General features: G+C 48.2%; 2 protein-coding genes across 4 annotated transcripts in view; both read right to left on the reverse strand.

Annotated features, from left to right (window-relative positions):
• Window positions 1–40: 40 nt before the first annotated feature.
• On the reverse strand, window positions 41–11,777 carry TBC1D20 (TBC1 domain family member 20). 3 transcript variants are annotated; one of them, XM_044985944.1, is made up of 8 exons: window positions 11,626–11,777; window positions 7,879–8,064; window positions 6,588–6,668; window positions 4,951–5,137; window positions 3,846–3,947; window positions 2,599–2,740; window positions 1,532–1,716; window positions 41–347 (listed from the first exon to the last, which is right to left on the reverse strand). In XM_044985944.1, the coding sequence occupies exons 1-8, from the start codon at window positions 11,666–11,668 to the stop codon at window positions 92–94; spliced, it is 1,182 nt and encodes a 393-aa protein (XP_044841879.1). In that variant the 5' UTR covers window positions 11,669–11,777; the 3' UTR covers window positions 41–91. The 3 variants fall into 3 exon arrangements, with proteins under 3 accessions (XP_044841879.1, XP_044841880.1, XP_044841878.1); XM_044985945.1 differs by lacking the exon at window positions 11,626–11,777 and adding an exon at window positions 10,771–11,097; XM_044985943.1 differs by lacking the exon at window positions 11,626–11,777 and having other exon boundaries at window positions 7,879–8,131.
• Window positions 11,778–15,118: 3,341 nt separating this feature from the next.
• Window positions 15,119–17,742, reverse strand: part of CSNK2A1 (casein kinase 2 alpha 1) — a 32,973-nt gene continuing 30,349 nt past the window's right edge. Inside the window, exons 12-13 of the mRNA XM_044985946.1 lie at window positions 16,985–17,071; window positions 15,119–16,448 (exon numbers count right to left, since the gene is read on the reverse strand). Of these exons, the coding sequence (XP_044841881.1) occupies window positions 16,333–16,448; window positions 16,985–17,071 (203 nt within the window). The 3' untranslated portion in view covers window positions 15,119–16,332. The remainder of the gene's footprint in view (window positions 16,449–16,984; window positions 17,072–17,742) is intronic.

A 17,742-nucleotide genomic window follows, 5' to 3' on the forward strand; every position in this document is an offset into this window, starting at 1 on the left:
TTAGACAAGTCCTTTCAATAAAGGAAACACCAGCCTCTCCTGCCATGGCAGAACGTGATCTTTAAAGTGGCAGGGCACCATTCTCCCTCCATCAGGGGAAAATCTGCAGTTCAAACTTGGGTGCCCATTCTAGGGCACTCTTCACCACGGCAAGAGCAGCTGCCCCCAGTGCCACCGTCAGCCCCATCACTGCCAGCTTGACAAAGCGATTGGTCCTTGGTTTTGTCAAGATGGATTTTGTCCGTTCCTCCACTCGGAGCCGGTCCCTGAAGCGCTGTCGCAGCACAGTGTCTGGTCTCTGCTGGGCTGAAGCCAACTCAAAGTCTTTAAAGGTGGAAGCAGCGGTCCTGCAAGTGAAGAGACAGAAATAAAAAGAAAAGGAGCTGAATGGGTCCTTCTGCACCCAGACACCCTTAGCCCATGGAAAGCTGCTCCAAGCAGGATGAGCATTTCTCAGCATACTCCACCCTGCTGACTGAATGAGTGCGATGAAGGAGCAGGGACTGCGGACCTACACTGTCCCGAAAGCAACTAACTGAAGTGCAAAGAGAAATGTTGGTAAAAACCACTGCTCCACAAGATACTGCCAACGCCACGGGGACAAAACCAGAGGGCAAGTGACTGCAAAGGATGGAAACCAGTGTTCCAGACAGAACCCGAAAGAGACATTTGTCATGGAAAAGCAGCACTCTGGAGTAGTGAGGCCCTTTCAGCTCTGCTGGTTTGATTAGGCATGAACAGAACATTGCTAACACTTTAAAATAGTTAATGGAGGACAGGTCCATCAATGGCTATTAGCCAGGCTGGGCAGGGATGGTGTCCCTAGCTTCTGTTTGCCTGAAGCTGCGAATGGGCGACAGGGGATGGATCACTTGGTGATTCCCTGTTCTGTTCATTCCCTCTGGGGCACCTGGCATTGGCTACTGGACAGGACACTGGGCTGGATGGACCTTTGGTCTGACCCAGTAGTGCCGTTCTTATGTTAGTCAGCCCCTAAGTACTGTTCTGCTGGTGTTGTATCCACCAGCCCCAAGAACAGTCCACCCAACAAAGCGAGAGTATCATCTTAATACCACACTGGAACAAAGCTCTGTTATCCTGACCAAGTGCTGCGGGGTTTGGATTTGTGTGGGGACCAAATGGCAGAGAGGAGCTTGGGCTTTTGGACCCCCAGACGAGGAATCCCAGCCCACAGAAGAAATGGATCCAGTAGGGAGGGGGCAGCACAGGGAGTGCCAAGGGAGCGAGGAAGCTGTCAGGGAGTTTGTGCAGAAGAGGAAAAGGCAGAGCCTGATGGAATGAGCCAATCCTGCATGGCTTGGTTTTCTTTTAAAGAGCTGTGACCAGGTGAAATGGAACATTCTGCCTGCCCAGGTCAGAAGCCCGAGGATTTAAAGCACACGCTCTGATCCTAGTCATACTCCATTCCTGAAAGCACTTCCTGAGATGGACACTGGGCTTCCCTCCTGAGCTGCGCTAATGCTGTGTGCTGGGAGTCGCACAGCGAAAACGCACGCCATCTGGCACTCACCTCTCAGCACGCTGCTGTGCTGCCTTCCTGGCAAGCTCCGACGGAGGAAACTGGACGAAGAGATCCCCAGCTCTGCTAATCAGGGTCTCATAGGGAAGGTCCTGTGGGATCTGGGACAAGAGATGGTGGACAGAGGCCATGTCGCATTCACAGTCCAGAACCTCCTGCTCCCGATACAACACGATCTGCAAAGGGAAGGATGCAGCAGCTCAGTGCTCTGGGGTAGGATGGTGCCCTTTCTGTTTTCATTCCCGACTGCTGCCTTTAGGGCCTGGAAGGAACTCGGCCTGCCATGAAAAGGGACACCTCCCCGCCCCAGTTCTTAATGACTTCCAGGATCCAGCCTGGAGGCGCATATTAAAACATCACACTTCTGAGGGAGGAGACATAGTAAGTTCCCTCTGGGAGCTGCTCTGAAGCCATGAAAAGCTCCTGCCGGAGGTGCTGTGGCTTTGAGAGCAGTCCAAGACTCCTGAGCCAGGCCCAGTCAGTATCTGAACAAGGCACCCTGGGGTGAAACTGCTTTAGAAGCAACATGTGTTTAGGTGGCGCTCAGATAAATGGCACATGGACACAAATCAGAAACCTGCTTGCAACCAAGCCCTTTCTGTAAATAAGGCCTTGGTAAGTCTCCATCTCAAATTGCAGTGGCAATGCCAAGAGAAAGAATTCCAGTCAGTATTGCACCCAGGGTCTGCCCAACACAGTCACTCATTGCTGTAGTGTGAAACAACAGGCTTAAGCTTGCTGGATGTCCTGCCTCCCTCTTAGCCACACGGTGCAGCCATGACGACTGCCCTGGATGGGAATAGCAGGAAGGTGAATACAGCTGGGATTCCACTCCCAGGGTTCAGAGATCAGGGCAGTGGGCAAAGAGGGACACGTGATGTTCTTCACTAAAAACACAGGGAACTCACTAAACCATCGGCAAGGGCTTTAGGCACACCTGACACTCTAGATGGAACACGGTTAGAAGCCAATGCTGAATTCACTAGCCTCATCTGTATAACTGGTAATGGTACACACTGGTTTCATTCATTTACAAAGTCACAACAGCTGATACTGACCACAGCAGCAAAGTAAATGGGCATCAGTGGGTGACATGCCAGGAAGAAGTCATACAATCGCACCACATGTCGGAAGTCAGCCAGGACATGCCCAAACCAGGTGATCAGCCAACTGAGTGCAAAGATGGTCCCCACTTCAGCACTGTGCAAATAGAAAACACCCAATCAGACAGCTCATCTGCTACCAGACTCTCCTTGGCCACACCTCTCCAGTGTGGATAAAAGTACCTTCTGGTGATCCCTTAATGCCAGGGGTTCCTCCATTTCTGGTAAGGGATGGGCCATTGGCCATCAGTGAGGAGAGGTTAGGGCCCAGCCCACCACTGTAAGTGTGTCTCCCTCCCCCAGGACAGACAGATGCTATCACCATGGAAACGTACAGTTACTGCACCGCATACACTCAGGTCTTGGAATGTCACCTGTAGCCGAGGATTCCCTCAGTTCCCAGAGCACCACCGCGTGGAAGCGGTTCATTCAGAGAGGACACAGTTCCATCACAAAGGTCGGGAGTTTGACCCTGGAATCTCTCTCCAGGAGGGTTTTAAAGAGAGTGATGTGTGCTGCACTCGTGTATAGCAAACTGCACGGCACACGTTACAACCCTTCCAGCAGGGCTCCCCACCCTGAAGTTACCAGCCCCCAGGAGTCTGCCGCCAACCTCACTCCAGGGATGTTGCTAGCGCAATGATCAGCGCAGCCATGAGGCTAGTGGGTAAGGGACTCTGAACAAGTTTCCCACCTCTGCTTTTCTCTGGATAGGTCCCCTGCTTTCAACCCACTGCCATTTTTGAAAGATGCCCCAATTATCCTCAGGGCCAATGATAAACTGCAGAAGACTCCAGAGGAGATGTCTCAGCACCCACAGAACTATACAAATGAGGCAATCAGAACTGACTAATTAGAACTGTGTCCCACACCAGCTGCTAATCATTTTGTCATGCAAGCACAGATGATAAGGAGCCAGGGTGGTGATGCCACAGTATGAACCAGCCCTCAAGACGCAGTGTAATGGCTGAAAAAGCAAGGGGCAGCGGGGCTGCCGGAAAACCAAGGGCCACAAGGGTTTCCTCATTTATCAGCAGTGGGGCTACAGCTCCACTTTGAGGAAAGCACCGCTGTGCTGTGCAGGTCCTGAACCAGTTGAGCCACACAGTGCCTTGGAATAACACCACGAGAACGGCAGGGGTTTGCTGGGGCTGCTGCTTAACCCCGTGAGAAAGGGAAAGGTTTGGTGAATCTTGACGTACCTTTGCATGAAGTCATGGAGTTCAGGGTTGACCTGGTCTATAATGGGCATCAGGTAATTTAAAATGTGCTTGGTGTTGTCCATTGTTGGGTCCATAAAATCCCTGTCATGAGAGAAACAAAAGCTCCATCAGGCAACAGTGTCATTCTGGACCCATTCACCACCGTGGGTGCACAACACACTGAGCAAATCACCCCTGGAGTGGGACTGTCCCTACTACTGCATCTCAGGGAGTTCTCACCCTGCTGCATTCCACCCCTCACAACAAGGAGTCAGAAAAGAGCCAGGGACTCTGCCCTAGCACACCCTCTTCCCCGCAACAGCCGCCGACCACTAGCAGTAAGAACTAACCGCTGGTCTCCACACAACCTTGCCCTGAAATTACAGCACTGATTTTATTCACACCTTTTGCTACGTCCATGCACGCCTGAGTGCAGACAGGCCCAGAGTTAGGAAAATAACGTTAGCACAACCCTAACACCTTCCCAGTGCCAAGGGTTGTAGCGAACAGCTCCCCGCTGAGGGACTGGAGAAGACTCCCTTCAAAACCAGTCCCATTGGCCAGAGGCTGACTTCCAGCTTGGCTGACACACACCACTCACTCAGATTCTCCCACAGTACCTGGCCATGCTCACCGCTGAGCAGGTCCAGGACAGCCTATTGCACTGCATGAAGTGAGCCAGTGTGTTAGGCCACGCTGGGGGAAGCCATGGACGTGACAATGGAACAGGCGGGGCTATGAAGTGGGTTTTTAAGTTGCAGAGGCAGTGCATTCCACGCTGACATTAGAACAACCAGCCCTCAGTTCAGCTGTGCCCTCGGCATGGCTCTCTGTGAAGCCATGTGCTATTCATGTCATTACCACTGCAGTTTCATAGCACCCCAGGCCTTGTTAGCACTGTCGGCTAAAAGCAGCCAGTCTATGCATGCTTTGCTTTTCGGGCTCTAGGGGCTTCTTTGTTTTCCCTACATTTCCAGACTCTTCCCTATGTGAATGGCAGGAAAGGCTTCTCCGCAACATGCGGCTTCTGACAGGGAAGGCAGGCAGGAAGTGCCTCGTCACCCCACTCTGCAGGAGACGCGCCACGCGTGCCCAGCTAAAGTACCTGAGGTGGTGGGTCGAAAGCTTTTCCACAAGAGCAGTCGCCAGTCTCTCCCCCACGACCAGCAGAAAAGTGACCACAATGTCATGGTAGCCCTGGTAGTAGTGCAGCTGGGGGTTGCGCTGTAAAACCTGCAGGATGATGTCAATCAGTTCTTCCTGGAGCCCTTCCCTCTGCTCATCTGGCATCCCTGTGGGGACAGCAGCAGATGGGCCTAGTACAAGGCTGAGTCAGAGACCAGACAAGGTACCTGCCACGTACTGCGTCAGTCCACCCACAGAATCCCAGAAGCAGTCTAATCAGCTGTGTCATGCAGAGACGGCCACAATCTCAATGTCCTGACAACTGTCAACCAACCCTATCTGAGCATGGGGCATGGTGCTGTGGCCTGAGCATGGGACTAGAAACCAGTAACTCCTGGATATTAATAGTCACTTTGCAAGGACGGGGAGGATTTACTAGTATTTGTAAAACATCTTGAAGGCTAAATTACATTCCATGCCTGTAAGTGCTGAGGATTTAAATTATTTTTAATATTCCAGAAGTCCTAATTAAACTAACCCCCTTTCGTGGAAACTGTGCTGAGTTTGCAAAGCTCACAGAAGCCACTGCACTGCCCACCTATAGAGAGGTTTCTTCTGCCCACTGACAGAAAGCATCTTTGGAACAGAATGCTATGTGTAGAGAAAACTGTATCCACCTTTTGCCAGGACTCCTTTAAGTAGATACAGTGCCCCACGGCAGAACAAGCTTCACAAAATCCCAGGCAAGGTTCTGACAACACAAAGATCTCTTTTTTTGGTCTTATGAATTCTAAGCATTGTCAGAATATGGCCATTCAAAAGCAATATGGGGTTAGCAGAACCTCAAGCAACAGGGATCTGCATGGTATCCATGACACACTGATGATCTGAATATACTGACTGTTTATACAAAGGAAAAAAGCAAGAAGTGAAAAGCAGTTTCTGCCCAGGAGCAACAAACAGCTGCTCTGCAAAGTCAGTTAACTGCTAGTGTAAAAGGGTTTATAAATAGCACCAAGCACCAACCAACCATATGAACTAAGCAAAAGCAAGAAGGTTTTGTTATTAAACGTTGAGAGTTGTTATAGGTTGGTGCATGACAGTCACTGGAAGGAGCAATGATTAAAAAAACCAAAATCCAAGTAAATCATTCATGAACTCAGGCTCCAAACCCAGACATGTTTCAGCCCAGGATACATGTAGGAAAATGGTAAACCCCTCCAACGCCATACACGAGTCTGTCGCATCCTATGAACAGCAGCAGAATGGCCAGGGATGGTAATATCTGAGTCAGGCCTCTCTAGGTACAGGGCGAGTTTTAACTGTACCAGATGGGCTGGCAGAATGAATTAGCAAGTTAAAGGTGAGAATTTAGTGTGGAAAGAACATGCTGAAAAACAGCTGCAGTGCAAGCCTGCAACCATTTCTGAAATGGGTGTTGCTGCAAACAGATCGGAAAGGCCTTTCCAGAAGACTCCATTTCTATGGGCCCCTGGAGTGTTGGTCCTGCAGATCTACTGTGGCCCCTGAAGTGAGATGCATCACATGGACATGTGGGGACAGGGAGCTCCTGGTGCACATGGAGCTTCCCTGCTATAAACAGGAAGACCATCTCACCGGGTGGGAAGCGGCGCAGGGATCGCCTCACATCCAGTAACACCTGCTGGTAGTCTTCATTGTCCTCCCGCAGCTCCTGTCCTGATGGAAAAGAAGAGCATTACAAACCCACCCAGGTCACTGAGTAGCATACAGAGTGCATTACAGGGAGCTGGTTCATAGAAGGACCCTGCACAAGTCAAGGGCATGAAATTTAGGTCCCAAACTGTTCAAGTCCCCAATTTTAGATCCCCATTTTCACTTGTTACACGTGAGCCCAGTACTGCTATACATTCTGGCACTGTCAATACCAATTTATGACATTCCAGTGCCAGAAAACAGGGCACTAATTTCTTTGGTACAAACATCATTTTGAGATCCTTACATCATCATCTTTCCTTTGTCCTTTGGCATAAGTCTTTGCCCCATCACCATACCACTGGAGTAAGGCAGAATATAGCTCTAAGACATTATGTAGGGGTAGAGGCAACACCACACAGTTTAATAAATAGAAATTAAGTGAAATTAAGCATGGGTAGCTAAGATATTTAAACACATAAGTGGAAGAAATCATTAGTGTGACATAAGCCACATATGCAGCTGTGTGGAGCTGAACATTAGTCCCCAGTCTCCTGCAGCTCTGCATTTTTAATACAACCCTAGCTACTCAAGGACAACCGGGAATGCACACTTTGAACAGATACTTCTGCTCACAAAACCCCCATCTTACTCTCTGGGAGCTGTGGAAGTAAAAACCACTGCATATGGAACTCCTCCAGGTGGGCGTGTCACTAGAAAGCAAATTTTCCCTGCCTCAGATGCGACTTATTCTACATACAAGCTTCAATTTACAGAAATTTGGCACTGATTCACCCATGCCTAGGACAGGAACCTCCATTTAGTATTCAATAAAGCCAAGCTCCCATTCACGATAAAGGTAATTAAACTAGATATGTTTGTAACATGGCAGCTTTTTGCTACTGGTTAACGTGCATTTTGCAAACAAATTACACCAGACTGCACCAGCTGTGTTCCAAACACGCTTACTTCCATCAGCGCGGCCCAAGAGTAAGAGGGCTCTTGCAGTGCAATGGAAAAATAAAAAATTCAGGTTGTTCCTGGATTTGCTATTCATATAATTAAATATGCAACGCAGGTGAAACCACGGGAATCATTCTGAGCCACAAGTATGATTCTCAGGCAGGTACAATGGAAAAGGCATCTCAATTTATATGAAGAAAATGCAAGTTAAAAACTGCCCAAAGATCACTAGAGTTTTTCCCAAAGCAGCAACGAAAGGGCTTCTCTGTACCTGGAGCAGGAGGCAGATCATCCGTCTTCACATTGAGAAGCTTTGGCCATACTTTGCAACGAATCTCATCTGTCAGGAGACCCCCTTCACTGATCGCCATTCGTCTGAGTGCAGCCACATCAATGGGATCGCTGTTCAGGGCCTGATAAATCTCAGCTACTTTCCTTTTCTTCTTAGAATTATACTCTGCAAGAGGAACAAAAAATAAAGGGTCAGGATTACAGCTATTGTCCAGCATGCAAAACGAAGGCACAGACTGGATTAGCTCACTGATGCAAAGACCATATAAAAAAATTGATCGAAAAAACATGTTGGGTCATCCCAGCTAGAGATGGGAGAGGCCCAGGAGATTATTCACTCTGCTTCCCCTGCAAGGGCAGATGATATATGACCTATCATCACTGGATACCAAGAATCTTCACCAAAGGCCAAGCATAACAGCAGCACTTTCACCACTTAAAGTGCCAACTCTGCTACCAGCTCTGCAATTCCTTCACATCCTGTGAGATCTCACTGGAATATAGGCTCCTGTTCTTCAGATGACATATGAATTCTGAAGTGTCAGAGAAGCAATCACTAATGTTCTACAGGATCCCTTGTCCTTCAATTCTAATTGTCAACAGAACTGCCACTGCACCTGACCCAGTAGTTACTATTCAAAGCCACTTTGCAACTGTTTGTCTTCCACTGCTGGGATGGCTCAGCTTCCAGCTCAGGTGTCAAGTGTTTCATAAGACTGGTACTCTGCATTCCTACTGGCTGGCAGCTAGACTCTAGTATTGTTGAGCTGAGCTTACCCCAAATCAATACCTAGAAATATCACATAACTGAACATTTCCCCAATGCTGCCATATGTGCACAGGGGCATTTACATTAGAATTATACTCAATTTCCATACAGATCATACCTACCCACCCCTCCGGAGTGTTGCAAGGATATGCCAATTAATATTTGTAAAGTGATGTCAGGGCTAAGTACTGTCAAGAAAATATACCATGATGCCTTTATAGGATATTTGATTTTTAGGGACATTAGGTGGGGAAAAGAATGACACACACAATGCATGTAGCGAACTGCTTGTTAACAGGTTAAAGGCATTATACAGGATATAGAAATATTTCCTTAGAGCAGATTCCAGCATGGCCATATTTGCAGTGGGTTACTTGCCAGCACTATGCTATATGTGGGAAAAGAAAGGCAGCTGAGAATCAGCTGATTTCCATATCCTTTGGCAGCAAAATCCTTCAGGACACCGGAAGGTTCTGTTTGAGAGCCATAGTTCCAGTGAGTAAAACGAGAGAGTACATCTAGCCTGCCTTCAAAAGCTTTTCAAAAAAGATCATGTTTGCGTGGCTTCCAGTCTAAACCCCACTCTCACCATGTATTATATCACCCCTTTGATTTGAACTGCATCAAACTGGTACTAAGTCAGTCTGGATGGGATTTTTTGGGGGGCGTCTGGACGGGGATGGACTAAAACTGGCCTAATGGAGAAAACTGTTGGTTTTCCCACCATGCTTTCACTCACTGCAGTTTACAGCAGCCCTTTGAACATTTGATATCAGAAGTGTTTCCTCCTCCCCACTGCTCTTGCACCCTTGTCTGCTATCAGAGAGTTGCTCCTGAGTGCTCACTTTACAGCATTATGTTCTGAATGAGAGAACTGGACAGGATGACAGGCTTTTCAAACACCTACAAACAAGTCAGTAGCTCAAGTGGTGGATGGTACCCATCTAAACACCATCCCTTTCAAAACTCATTTTGTATAGCTTGTTTTTCAATCAAGATGTAGTTCTGTTAGGTTTTGATAGGTCTGCAACTCCCCCTTAAGAAACAAGTCACCTGATGCCAGTAAACAGAGAAAGTTATCAAAACCTCACCCAGTAATTCTCCTCCCTGCTGCATACCAAGGTGTTAGTGTGTGAACAGAAGTTACCTCCTTTCTACTCAGCTACTGCCTACTGAAGTCAAGCTTTAATGTCAACACAAACACTGGATTGACACATAGTGAATGAATCAGGAAGGAGGAGAGAAAGTGCAAAGAATTTAGGAAGCAACACCCAGGAAAGAAAATATATGCCGCACTGGCCTCCCCCACATTACATTATTTTTAAAGTTTACCAGCTTGAAAATTGAGAACTGTTGTGTGGGGGTGGAAAGAACACATGTTTTCAAACATGTTTTTGATCCACCAACAATTTCTACTCAAGTCCCTAGCAAGTATCAATCACCACCACCTTCTCTGAGAGAAATGTGCAGCCAAAGGGATGAGGTAGGTTTTGCTACACAAGTAATTCCAGGTCCTCCATAAAATAAGGCTCAGCTGGATTTTGTTTATGTCCAGAACTAAAGATAAAAGCAGCAAAGAATCCTGTGGCACCTTATAGACTAACAGACGTTTTGCAGCATGAGCTTTCGTGGGTGAATACCCACTTCGTCAGATGTCTTGCATCCGATGAAGTGGGTATTCACCCACGAAAGCTCATGCTCCAAAACGTCTGTTAGTCTATAAGGTGCCACAGGATTCTTTGCTGCTTTTACAGATCCAGACTAACACGGCTCCCCCTCTGATACAGAACTAAAGATGGAGCTCAAAGCCTGTGACAGGTGCTCTTTTACACAGCTGTACAAATAGAAAGCTACAGAAATAAAAAAAAACAAAGATGCAGATGATCACCTAGGATGCTAAAGGGCTGTATAGAGATGGTCACCTGTACCAGTGTCCGATTTCACTTGTTATAAATACTCTTGGAGGGTAACAAACCCTTTGCCTGGGTCATCAGTGATGTAGGTTCTGCTCCTAGTTCTGCTATAGACTTGCCTACCCATGGGCAGTCGCTTTAGGATACCCCATTCAAGAACCCCCTACATATTGTAACGACAGCTACTTACAAAGCCCCTCCCGACAGAAGCATTCGAGGGGGTAAACACCTAACACATCCCTTCCCCGGTTACTAGCGGCCCTTGGGGTTACTGCCAAGGGGGCGCTGCTGGGAAGTCGGCCGGCGTGTCACTGCGCCATGGCCAGGCCAGGCCGCCCAGCACGGGGCCCCGCCAGGGCAGAAGCGGCCGGTGCTGCTGCTGTTCGAACGAGCCACGGGGAGAACCGCCGCTGCGGCCCAGCGCGGCGGGTGAGAGGCGGCGGTCGCTGCCCGGTCCCGGCGGGGCAACGGGGAGGGCCGGGGCCAGGCCCGCTACAGACCCCCCGAAACGGGGAACAAGCCGCCGAACCGTCGGCCCCGGGGGTAGGAAAGCTCGTTTGTGCGGGAGCTCGAGTCCGGCCGAGTCCCGGGGGCTCCAGGGAGCCCCCGCGCCGGGAGCGGCCCGGGAAGCACCGAGACAGGCGGCGGGGGCGGGGGCGGGGCCGGGCCAGGCAGCGGGGGCCCGGGAAGCACCGAGACAGGCGGCGGGGGCGGGGGCGGGGCCGGGCCAGGCAGCGGGGGCCCGGGAAGCACCGAGACAGGCGGCGGGGGCGGGCCGGGGCCGGGCCAGGCAGCGGGGGCCCGGGAAGCACCGAGACAGGCGGCGGGGGCGGGGGCGCGAGGCCGGGCGGCGGGGTGGGCCAGGCTGGGGACGCGGGCCTGGCCGGGCCCCCCCGGCAGCGGCGGGGGAGAAGGGCCGCTGAGGCAGGAGCGGCCCCGGCCCGGCCGCGGGGGGAGCTGGGACACGGGCGCTCCGGAGGGGCGGGGCTTGCAGAGACCCTCCCCCCCAGGCCGGGGCCGCGCGCGGGGCCCAGCCCCCCAGTACCGTGCGGCGCGATACCGTCCAGCGACGGCCTGCGCAGGGACATGGTCTCCGGGCGCCGGAGCGCATCCCGGGCGGGCGGGGCCCGGCTCTGCTGCCTCCGCCTACGTCACCGCGCCGAGCGCTTGCGCATGAGGCTCCCGTCCCGTGGCCAGGGCGGAAGAGGCCAGTAGAAACCACTGCGCGTGCGCCTGACTGACGCAGCCGCCGGAGAGAGTCCTGCCTGCGCGCGCTGCCTCTCGCGCTCGGTCCCTGCTCCCCGCCAGCGCGCCTGGGACACGTGGCTGTGAGCAAATCGGCGCAGGGCCGGGTGGAGCCGCGTCAGATAGCGCTGCAAGCCGGTCCCTCCCCCGGGAAACGAACGCCCTTCTGCACGCAGAGCGGCGGCGGGCCCTGATGAGCGCAACCTGCCCCTGCCCAATTTTCTGCGCTGAGACCTTGCTCTGGGTAAAGGAAAAAATGGCCAGACTGACACTAACAAAACTATGAATATTTAACACCAGCATCACGTCTGTCCTTTATGGAGCAGAGTCATGGGAATCTATAAGAAAATTGGTAAGGTTACTTCATTCCACAGTAAATGCCTGTGAAAGTTCAGAGTGTCTCGGGAAGAGTTTCAGCAACATCAGAAGTTCTAAGGAGAGCCGACCCACCTAAAGCATCAAATATGGTAAGATGACAAAGATGATCGCATTTAGGACATCCTATAAGGATGCCACCAACATGACTTCCACATCAAGTGAAGTCCATATGGACACCACCTGGAAAGAGAAGATGACCCAGAGCAAGAAGCCAAATCCATCAACTGACACTCAGAAGGGCTCCTCTCTACAGTGCAAATGAAGATGAAAATAAGCAAACTGACCCTCAATGATACTGTACCAGAACAGCTGTCACAAGTAGTTGTACTAAGATCTTGTCTGAGAGACTGCTACAGGAGAGCTAGCCAGCCACCCTGGAGTTTTTTTACTTCTAATTTGCTTTTAATTTTTTCCTCCCTTCTCACATTTTTCCTCCTACATTTCAGGCCCAGTTTAATAGTATCATTCATTTACATAGCACCTCATCCACTAACACCACTTTACAAATAGGAGTTCTTGCAGGTATGGACTTTCTTCAGTGTGTATTTGTACAGCTTCTGGCACAATTAGGCCCTGATCCTCACTGGGGCTTCTTGGTGTTAAAGACAAATTTTGAGACTGTATCACTTGCCATTTAAATGCAGCCAGATCTGGGTTGTAATGTGACAACTATTTAGCAGCACACCAGTAGTTTAGGCCAGGAATTAAATACCAGATCACCAGAAGCTCAACATTTGCTTTGCAAGACAAAGACCCCTTTTCAGTTAACTACATATCCTCCATCACATTGCTTGTGCTCCTGAAGTTTCATTCCATGGATTAAGAGAAAGGGCTCCACACACTCCTAATTCCAGAATTTGAGTGTGTCTGCCTTAATCCAGCTCAAACTGCAGGGGCAGTTTGGGTGCAAATATAATTACTCGAATTATCCCCACTCTCCTACACAAAATCTAATACTTCCGAAGACCAACATAAGGTTTTTAGTGACCACACATGACCAGGACATTTGTTTTCATCCTTCACCCAAGTGACAATATTGCCAGCAATAGCGTGCCCCTCATCGCCACAGAGACTGACTCAAAGAATGCACCCGCCAAATCAACCCCACTTCCTGCAGCACCTACATGCTCTTTGAAGGCCTCCATCCAAGCTCTGACAAGCCAGGACCTGTTTGCTTGTGCGAGCTTGGAAAAAACAAGGCACAAAGTGGACAGATACAGAAGATGAAAAAATACTGTCTGAGCAGGGCACAAGTTTCTGCAGCATTAGAATGAATACAATAACATTTCGTCTTTATTTCCTTTTATGGAAGACACCAATGTAATTTGTGTAAAATCAAAGCAATTTAGTTTGCATGTGCAACTAGCTGCAGGTTACTGTACTGCTCACTCTGCAGGGATGTTTTTTTTCCAATGTTTTTATTAAAAAAAATTAAAGACCTCCATGGCACAACTTCTTCCCAGCATGGTTAAGTTTAGTTATAACAATTACAATACAATTACAACCAATAAATCGAGAAAAGAAAGTCTAACTTCAACAAAAAAGGGCCACTTCAAACAAGATAAAAAACCTTTTTTAAAATAAAGAAAAGAAAAAAAAAAAGACCTTGAAGGTTAGTTGCCAACAGGACTAATATATTGGCATTTGATTTCCTGCCATTTAACACAATGCAGAGACAAGTAGTACTGAGAACCAAGTGTTCCAATACAAGGTATACAGATGAGGTAATCTACAACACAGAAGTTGTTACAATCTGTAAACCCCTTGCCCTCCCATCACCACTTGGACACACTATCCCAGTCTATTTAGTTGCATGCTTGTGCAGTGAGTCTGATGTAGCATTTTATATAAAGAGCTTGTGTCACGTCCAGAATGGAGTCCTTCCATTCTCATCTTGTTTTCTTGCTCTCTTTTGCAAGGCTTGATGGGCATGAGAACATTCAGCTGTTTGTGGTTTCCTTATTATCCAGCCTTATCTACAATGATGCTCTCTTAGCTAGGAAGGAGCCAACTGTTTTGATTTACAGTCCTCCTTCCTCATTTACAAAAAATAAATTGGTTAAGTGTCCTGTGTAGCTCCCGACCTAGTGCAAACAAACCACAAGTGTTATCTTTGCCATACTTGGTGCTTTTAGCTACTGCACATCAAGGAAACAGTCAACATGGTCCGATTTTCACATCATTCTAGGATATAAAAAGATTAAGTACAATACATTTCCACTGGATGACATCCTGGAGAAGAAAGCTACCCTGGTGTTCATTAAAAATTCATCTCCCATTTAGGCAATCCTAATGTAAAGGGGACTATGGGTTCCATGCTGGCCAGTATCTCTCAATTTAATCCAGCCCATGCACTCAACTGCCTTACTTTGCAGAATTAATTGAAGCAATAAGGAAATAATGGTTGAAACCCCACCACACAAAATTAAAGTGGTAGGTGCTTATAGAACAAGCAGGGGTGAAATGCCAAGGCTTCAGGACTTGTTGCAAGAGCTAGAAGAGTACTCAACGCCCAGAACAAGCAGCTGCTGCAATGGCATTAAAATGAGGATCCAGAAGTGATGGGTGCCATTGTGCTTAAAGTCTCTCTAGTGGAGCACCTGACAAGCTTAAGTGGTTTGATTTCAGTGAACAGCAATGCACAAAAAGCTGGGAATTGTTTCCCTACCACAAATCCCAGCATGGCTGAGAAACAAAAGGAGTTCTATGGCAAAAGATCCTTATCCCAGGAGATACTTTGGCTTGTGATGCTTCTATAAGGCTTCTCTGCATTGCTCACTACAACAGATCATACAAAGGTGCATATGAATAGGAAAGCAGCCTCCCTCAATATGTGCAGGCCTGCAGGCCACTCCTGTGTAAAAGTGTGCAACACCAACCCAGTGAGACCTCTACACAGGGAACTTAAATCTAACCTTGATAAATAAAACCAAATGTTTATTTACACCAAAGAATTCCAACACTGGATCTTTCACATATGAAGGACAAAGTATATATACACAGCAAAGGGTAGCAAGGCTGTAACAAGGGTGCTTTGTCATCAATAGTAATATCTGTCCACAATTACAGTCTACCATTTCAGTTTAAGTTAGTCTACTCGCTCCTTCCTCTCAGTGCATATTTACAAGACTGTGAGGTAACCAGTATTCTCACCACATGGCACATGAGGGTGGGGGTGCTGGGTGATGACTCAATATGTGACTTGGCGCAGTCTGATTTTCCAGCTCTTTAAGTAGCCACCATTTTGAAATCTGTATAAACAATTTAAAAAAAAACCCAATATACCCAGTAACAAATTCATTCCAGAATCCCAAGCCAAGGGACTGGCCGGAAGAACCTTATGTGGAAAAGGTACTGATTAGAGTACAGCTTACCCTACTGAAGCACCTTCAACAGGAGATGGCAAGAACGTCAACTGGATTGGTAACTTTATGCTTTAAGACTAAAATTACATGCAAGGGAGAGAGTCGGTGCTCTGGTTAGCTCCTAGAGAGACATGATTCATACAGGACAGAATTGGGTTTTAGGCCTTATCTGCGCTTATTTCTTATAAGTTTTTACCATCTCTACAAACTGAAGTTGTCTCTTCAATGTACCCCAGTTGAGCCATATGCAGAATATGGTGTTAAAGTGACTGGTACTTTAAGAATCCCCCTCCCACAGCCTTGTGAAGACTTGGTCTGGTAGACTCCAGAGAAAAGCACAAGACAGTCTCCCCACGGTGTGAGCTGGTGGAGGAGTAATGGTGGGACTATGAAGAGAAGAGATTTCCAGCAGGATACAACGGCCTGGAAATGTAGTTGGTTCATCTTTGTTCTCAAGTGATGAGGAGTTTGGGGAAAAAAAATTGTCCGAGAAATATTCCATCTGCAGTATTTTCAGGGATTCCCCTGAGTTACGAAAAGTTCAAGTAAAAAAAAAAAAAGAAAAAAAATCAGCCTATAATAATTTTTTTTATATAATGACTGAACTACTATAAATCCACAAGCAACTGTTCAGACACGGTGCCTCCAAAGTGTTCCATCCCCTCCCTTCCCCTGCCAGGTGCAAGGTGCAGCCTGGGGAGAGGTAGAGGGGGAACCTCTTCCCCACCTGACTCAGCTCAGGCATTCGGAGACAAAACCCATCACTACTGCTGAGCTCCTGCAGCAGCCGGAACCGGCATCCCCAGAGTATTGGTGGCAGAAATCACGGGTGAGCCTGCTAGAGGTCCAAGGGGTGAAGGTGTTGGCACTGAAGAGATCCCTGAAACAAGACAGTTCAGCATGAATTAAAGCAGGGATGGCACATCATACCTAAGGCAACCCAATATGCTTCCAAAGGCCAGCTACTTTGGGAGGCCACTTTAGTGGGAGTGTAACAAAATGCCACTACGTTCTAAAGAACAAGATGTGACTAAAGAGCTTTCATTGGCTTCTAAACAATCACCATTGGTCTCAAATGGTGGGGGGAGAATCATGTTTGTACATGTCTCCTCTTGGGAGCAGACATGTGACGCTGGATAAGTGCTATCCTCCCATCTCAACATCTTTCAACCCTGCCCCAAAGGCATTCAAAACAATAGAGCACTTTCTTGTGAAACAAGCAGGGACCATGGCAGGTTAGTGAATCTTGACTCCTGTTTCATCCCCAACTCCTTTGTACCCTCTTACATAGGTCATACCCTGGGGCTGACGGCTAGCAGCATTGCCTGCAGAATTCACTAGTCCTGATTGCTTTCCTCACCTCCCATCTCACTGTTGTACAGGAAGTTTTACAGCAATTACCAAGAAGGAACTGACCTGACATCATACTTGCGCTGCTGACAGGAGTGCTGCCACCTGGCATGCTGGATGAACCCATCCGAGCCTGGTCCTTCACAATGGGATCTAAGAACAACATACAAGGGGTTAGGTTTTGTTCTGCCAGACAGCATCTCAGAAGCACAAGGCCTGTATATGCACTGCTAACTGATATACAAGTATGCACTAAGCATTTTTATATAAAATGTCAAATTGTGCCCTCAGGTGCACAGAAGCAAGTCCCACTGACTTCAGCAGGAAATGCACACAGGTGTATGAGGGTAGCATTTGATCACTGATAAGCTGCAGTAATGCAGCACTCTAGTCTCAGTGGGTGTGCTTGACATAATAAAAGGCAGCTGAGGGAAATGCATCCAAAGTTAGTCTGGGAAGGAAAGATTAAGTGACTTGACTAATAATAAATTGATCTCTGAAAGTGAGCTTAGTGGATCAGAGACCAAGATTTATCTCAAATTAACAGATAATTTCCAAATACAACCCTAAATTGTTCAGTGTATTGAGGGTTTAACATGATACTATAACTTCGGGGGTGACAATTACTTTTTAGGTCTTAATCTTTCATAAAAAGCCTGTTTCATTGACTGCCCCTTTTCTTCCCAGCTGCAGACTGACAGTGCCACACCCATGGCTGATAAAAGACCCAGAGCCTGCTTCTGCAGCAGCAGCAGCACAAGGAACCATAAATGTTTCCCTGGTTGCTGCTGAGCTACAGCTGAGCAAATCTTGAAACTATTTTT

The sequence above is a fragment of the Mauremys mutica genome, chromosome 13 (genome assembly GCF_020497125.1).
Source record: "Mauremys mutica isolate MM-2020 ecotype Southern chromosome 13, ASM2049712v1, whole genome shotgun sequence".
Lineage (NCBI taxonomy): Eukaryota > Metazoa > Chordata > Testudines > Geoemydidae > Mauremys > Mauremys mutica.

Coding starts and splice junctions, on each gene's coding strand:
- TBC1D20 (XM_044985943.1), bottom strand. CDS start 8,116: ATGCTGGACAATAGCTGTAATCCTGACCCTTTATTTTTTGTTCCTCTT. Junction 2,741..3,845: donor CTCCATGACTTCATGCAAAG/GTACGTCAAGAT, acceptor CTATTTGCACAG/TGCTGAAGTGGGGACCATCT. Junction 348..1,531: donor GCACAGCAGCGTGCTGAGAG/GTGAGTGCCAGA, acceptor CTTCACTTGCAG/GACCGCTGCTTCCACCTTTA.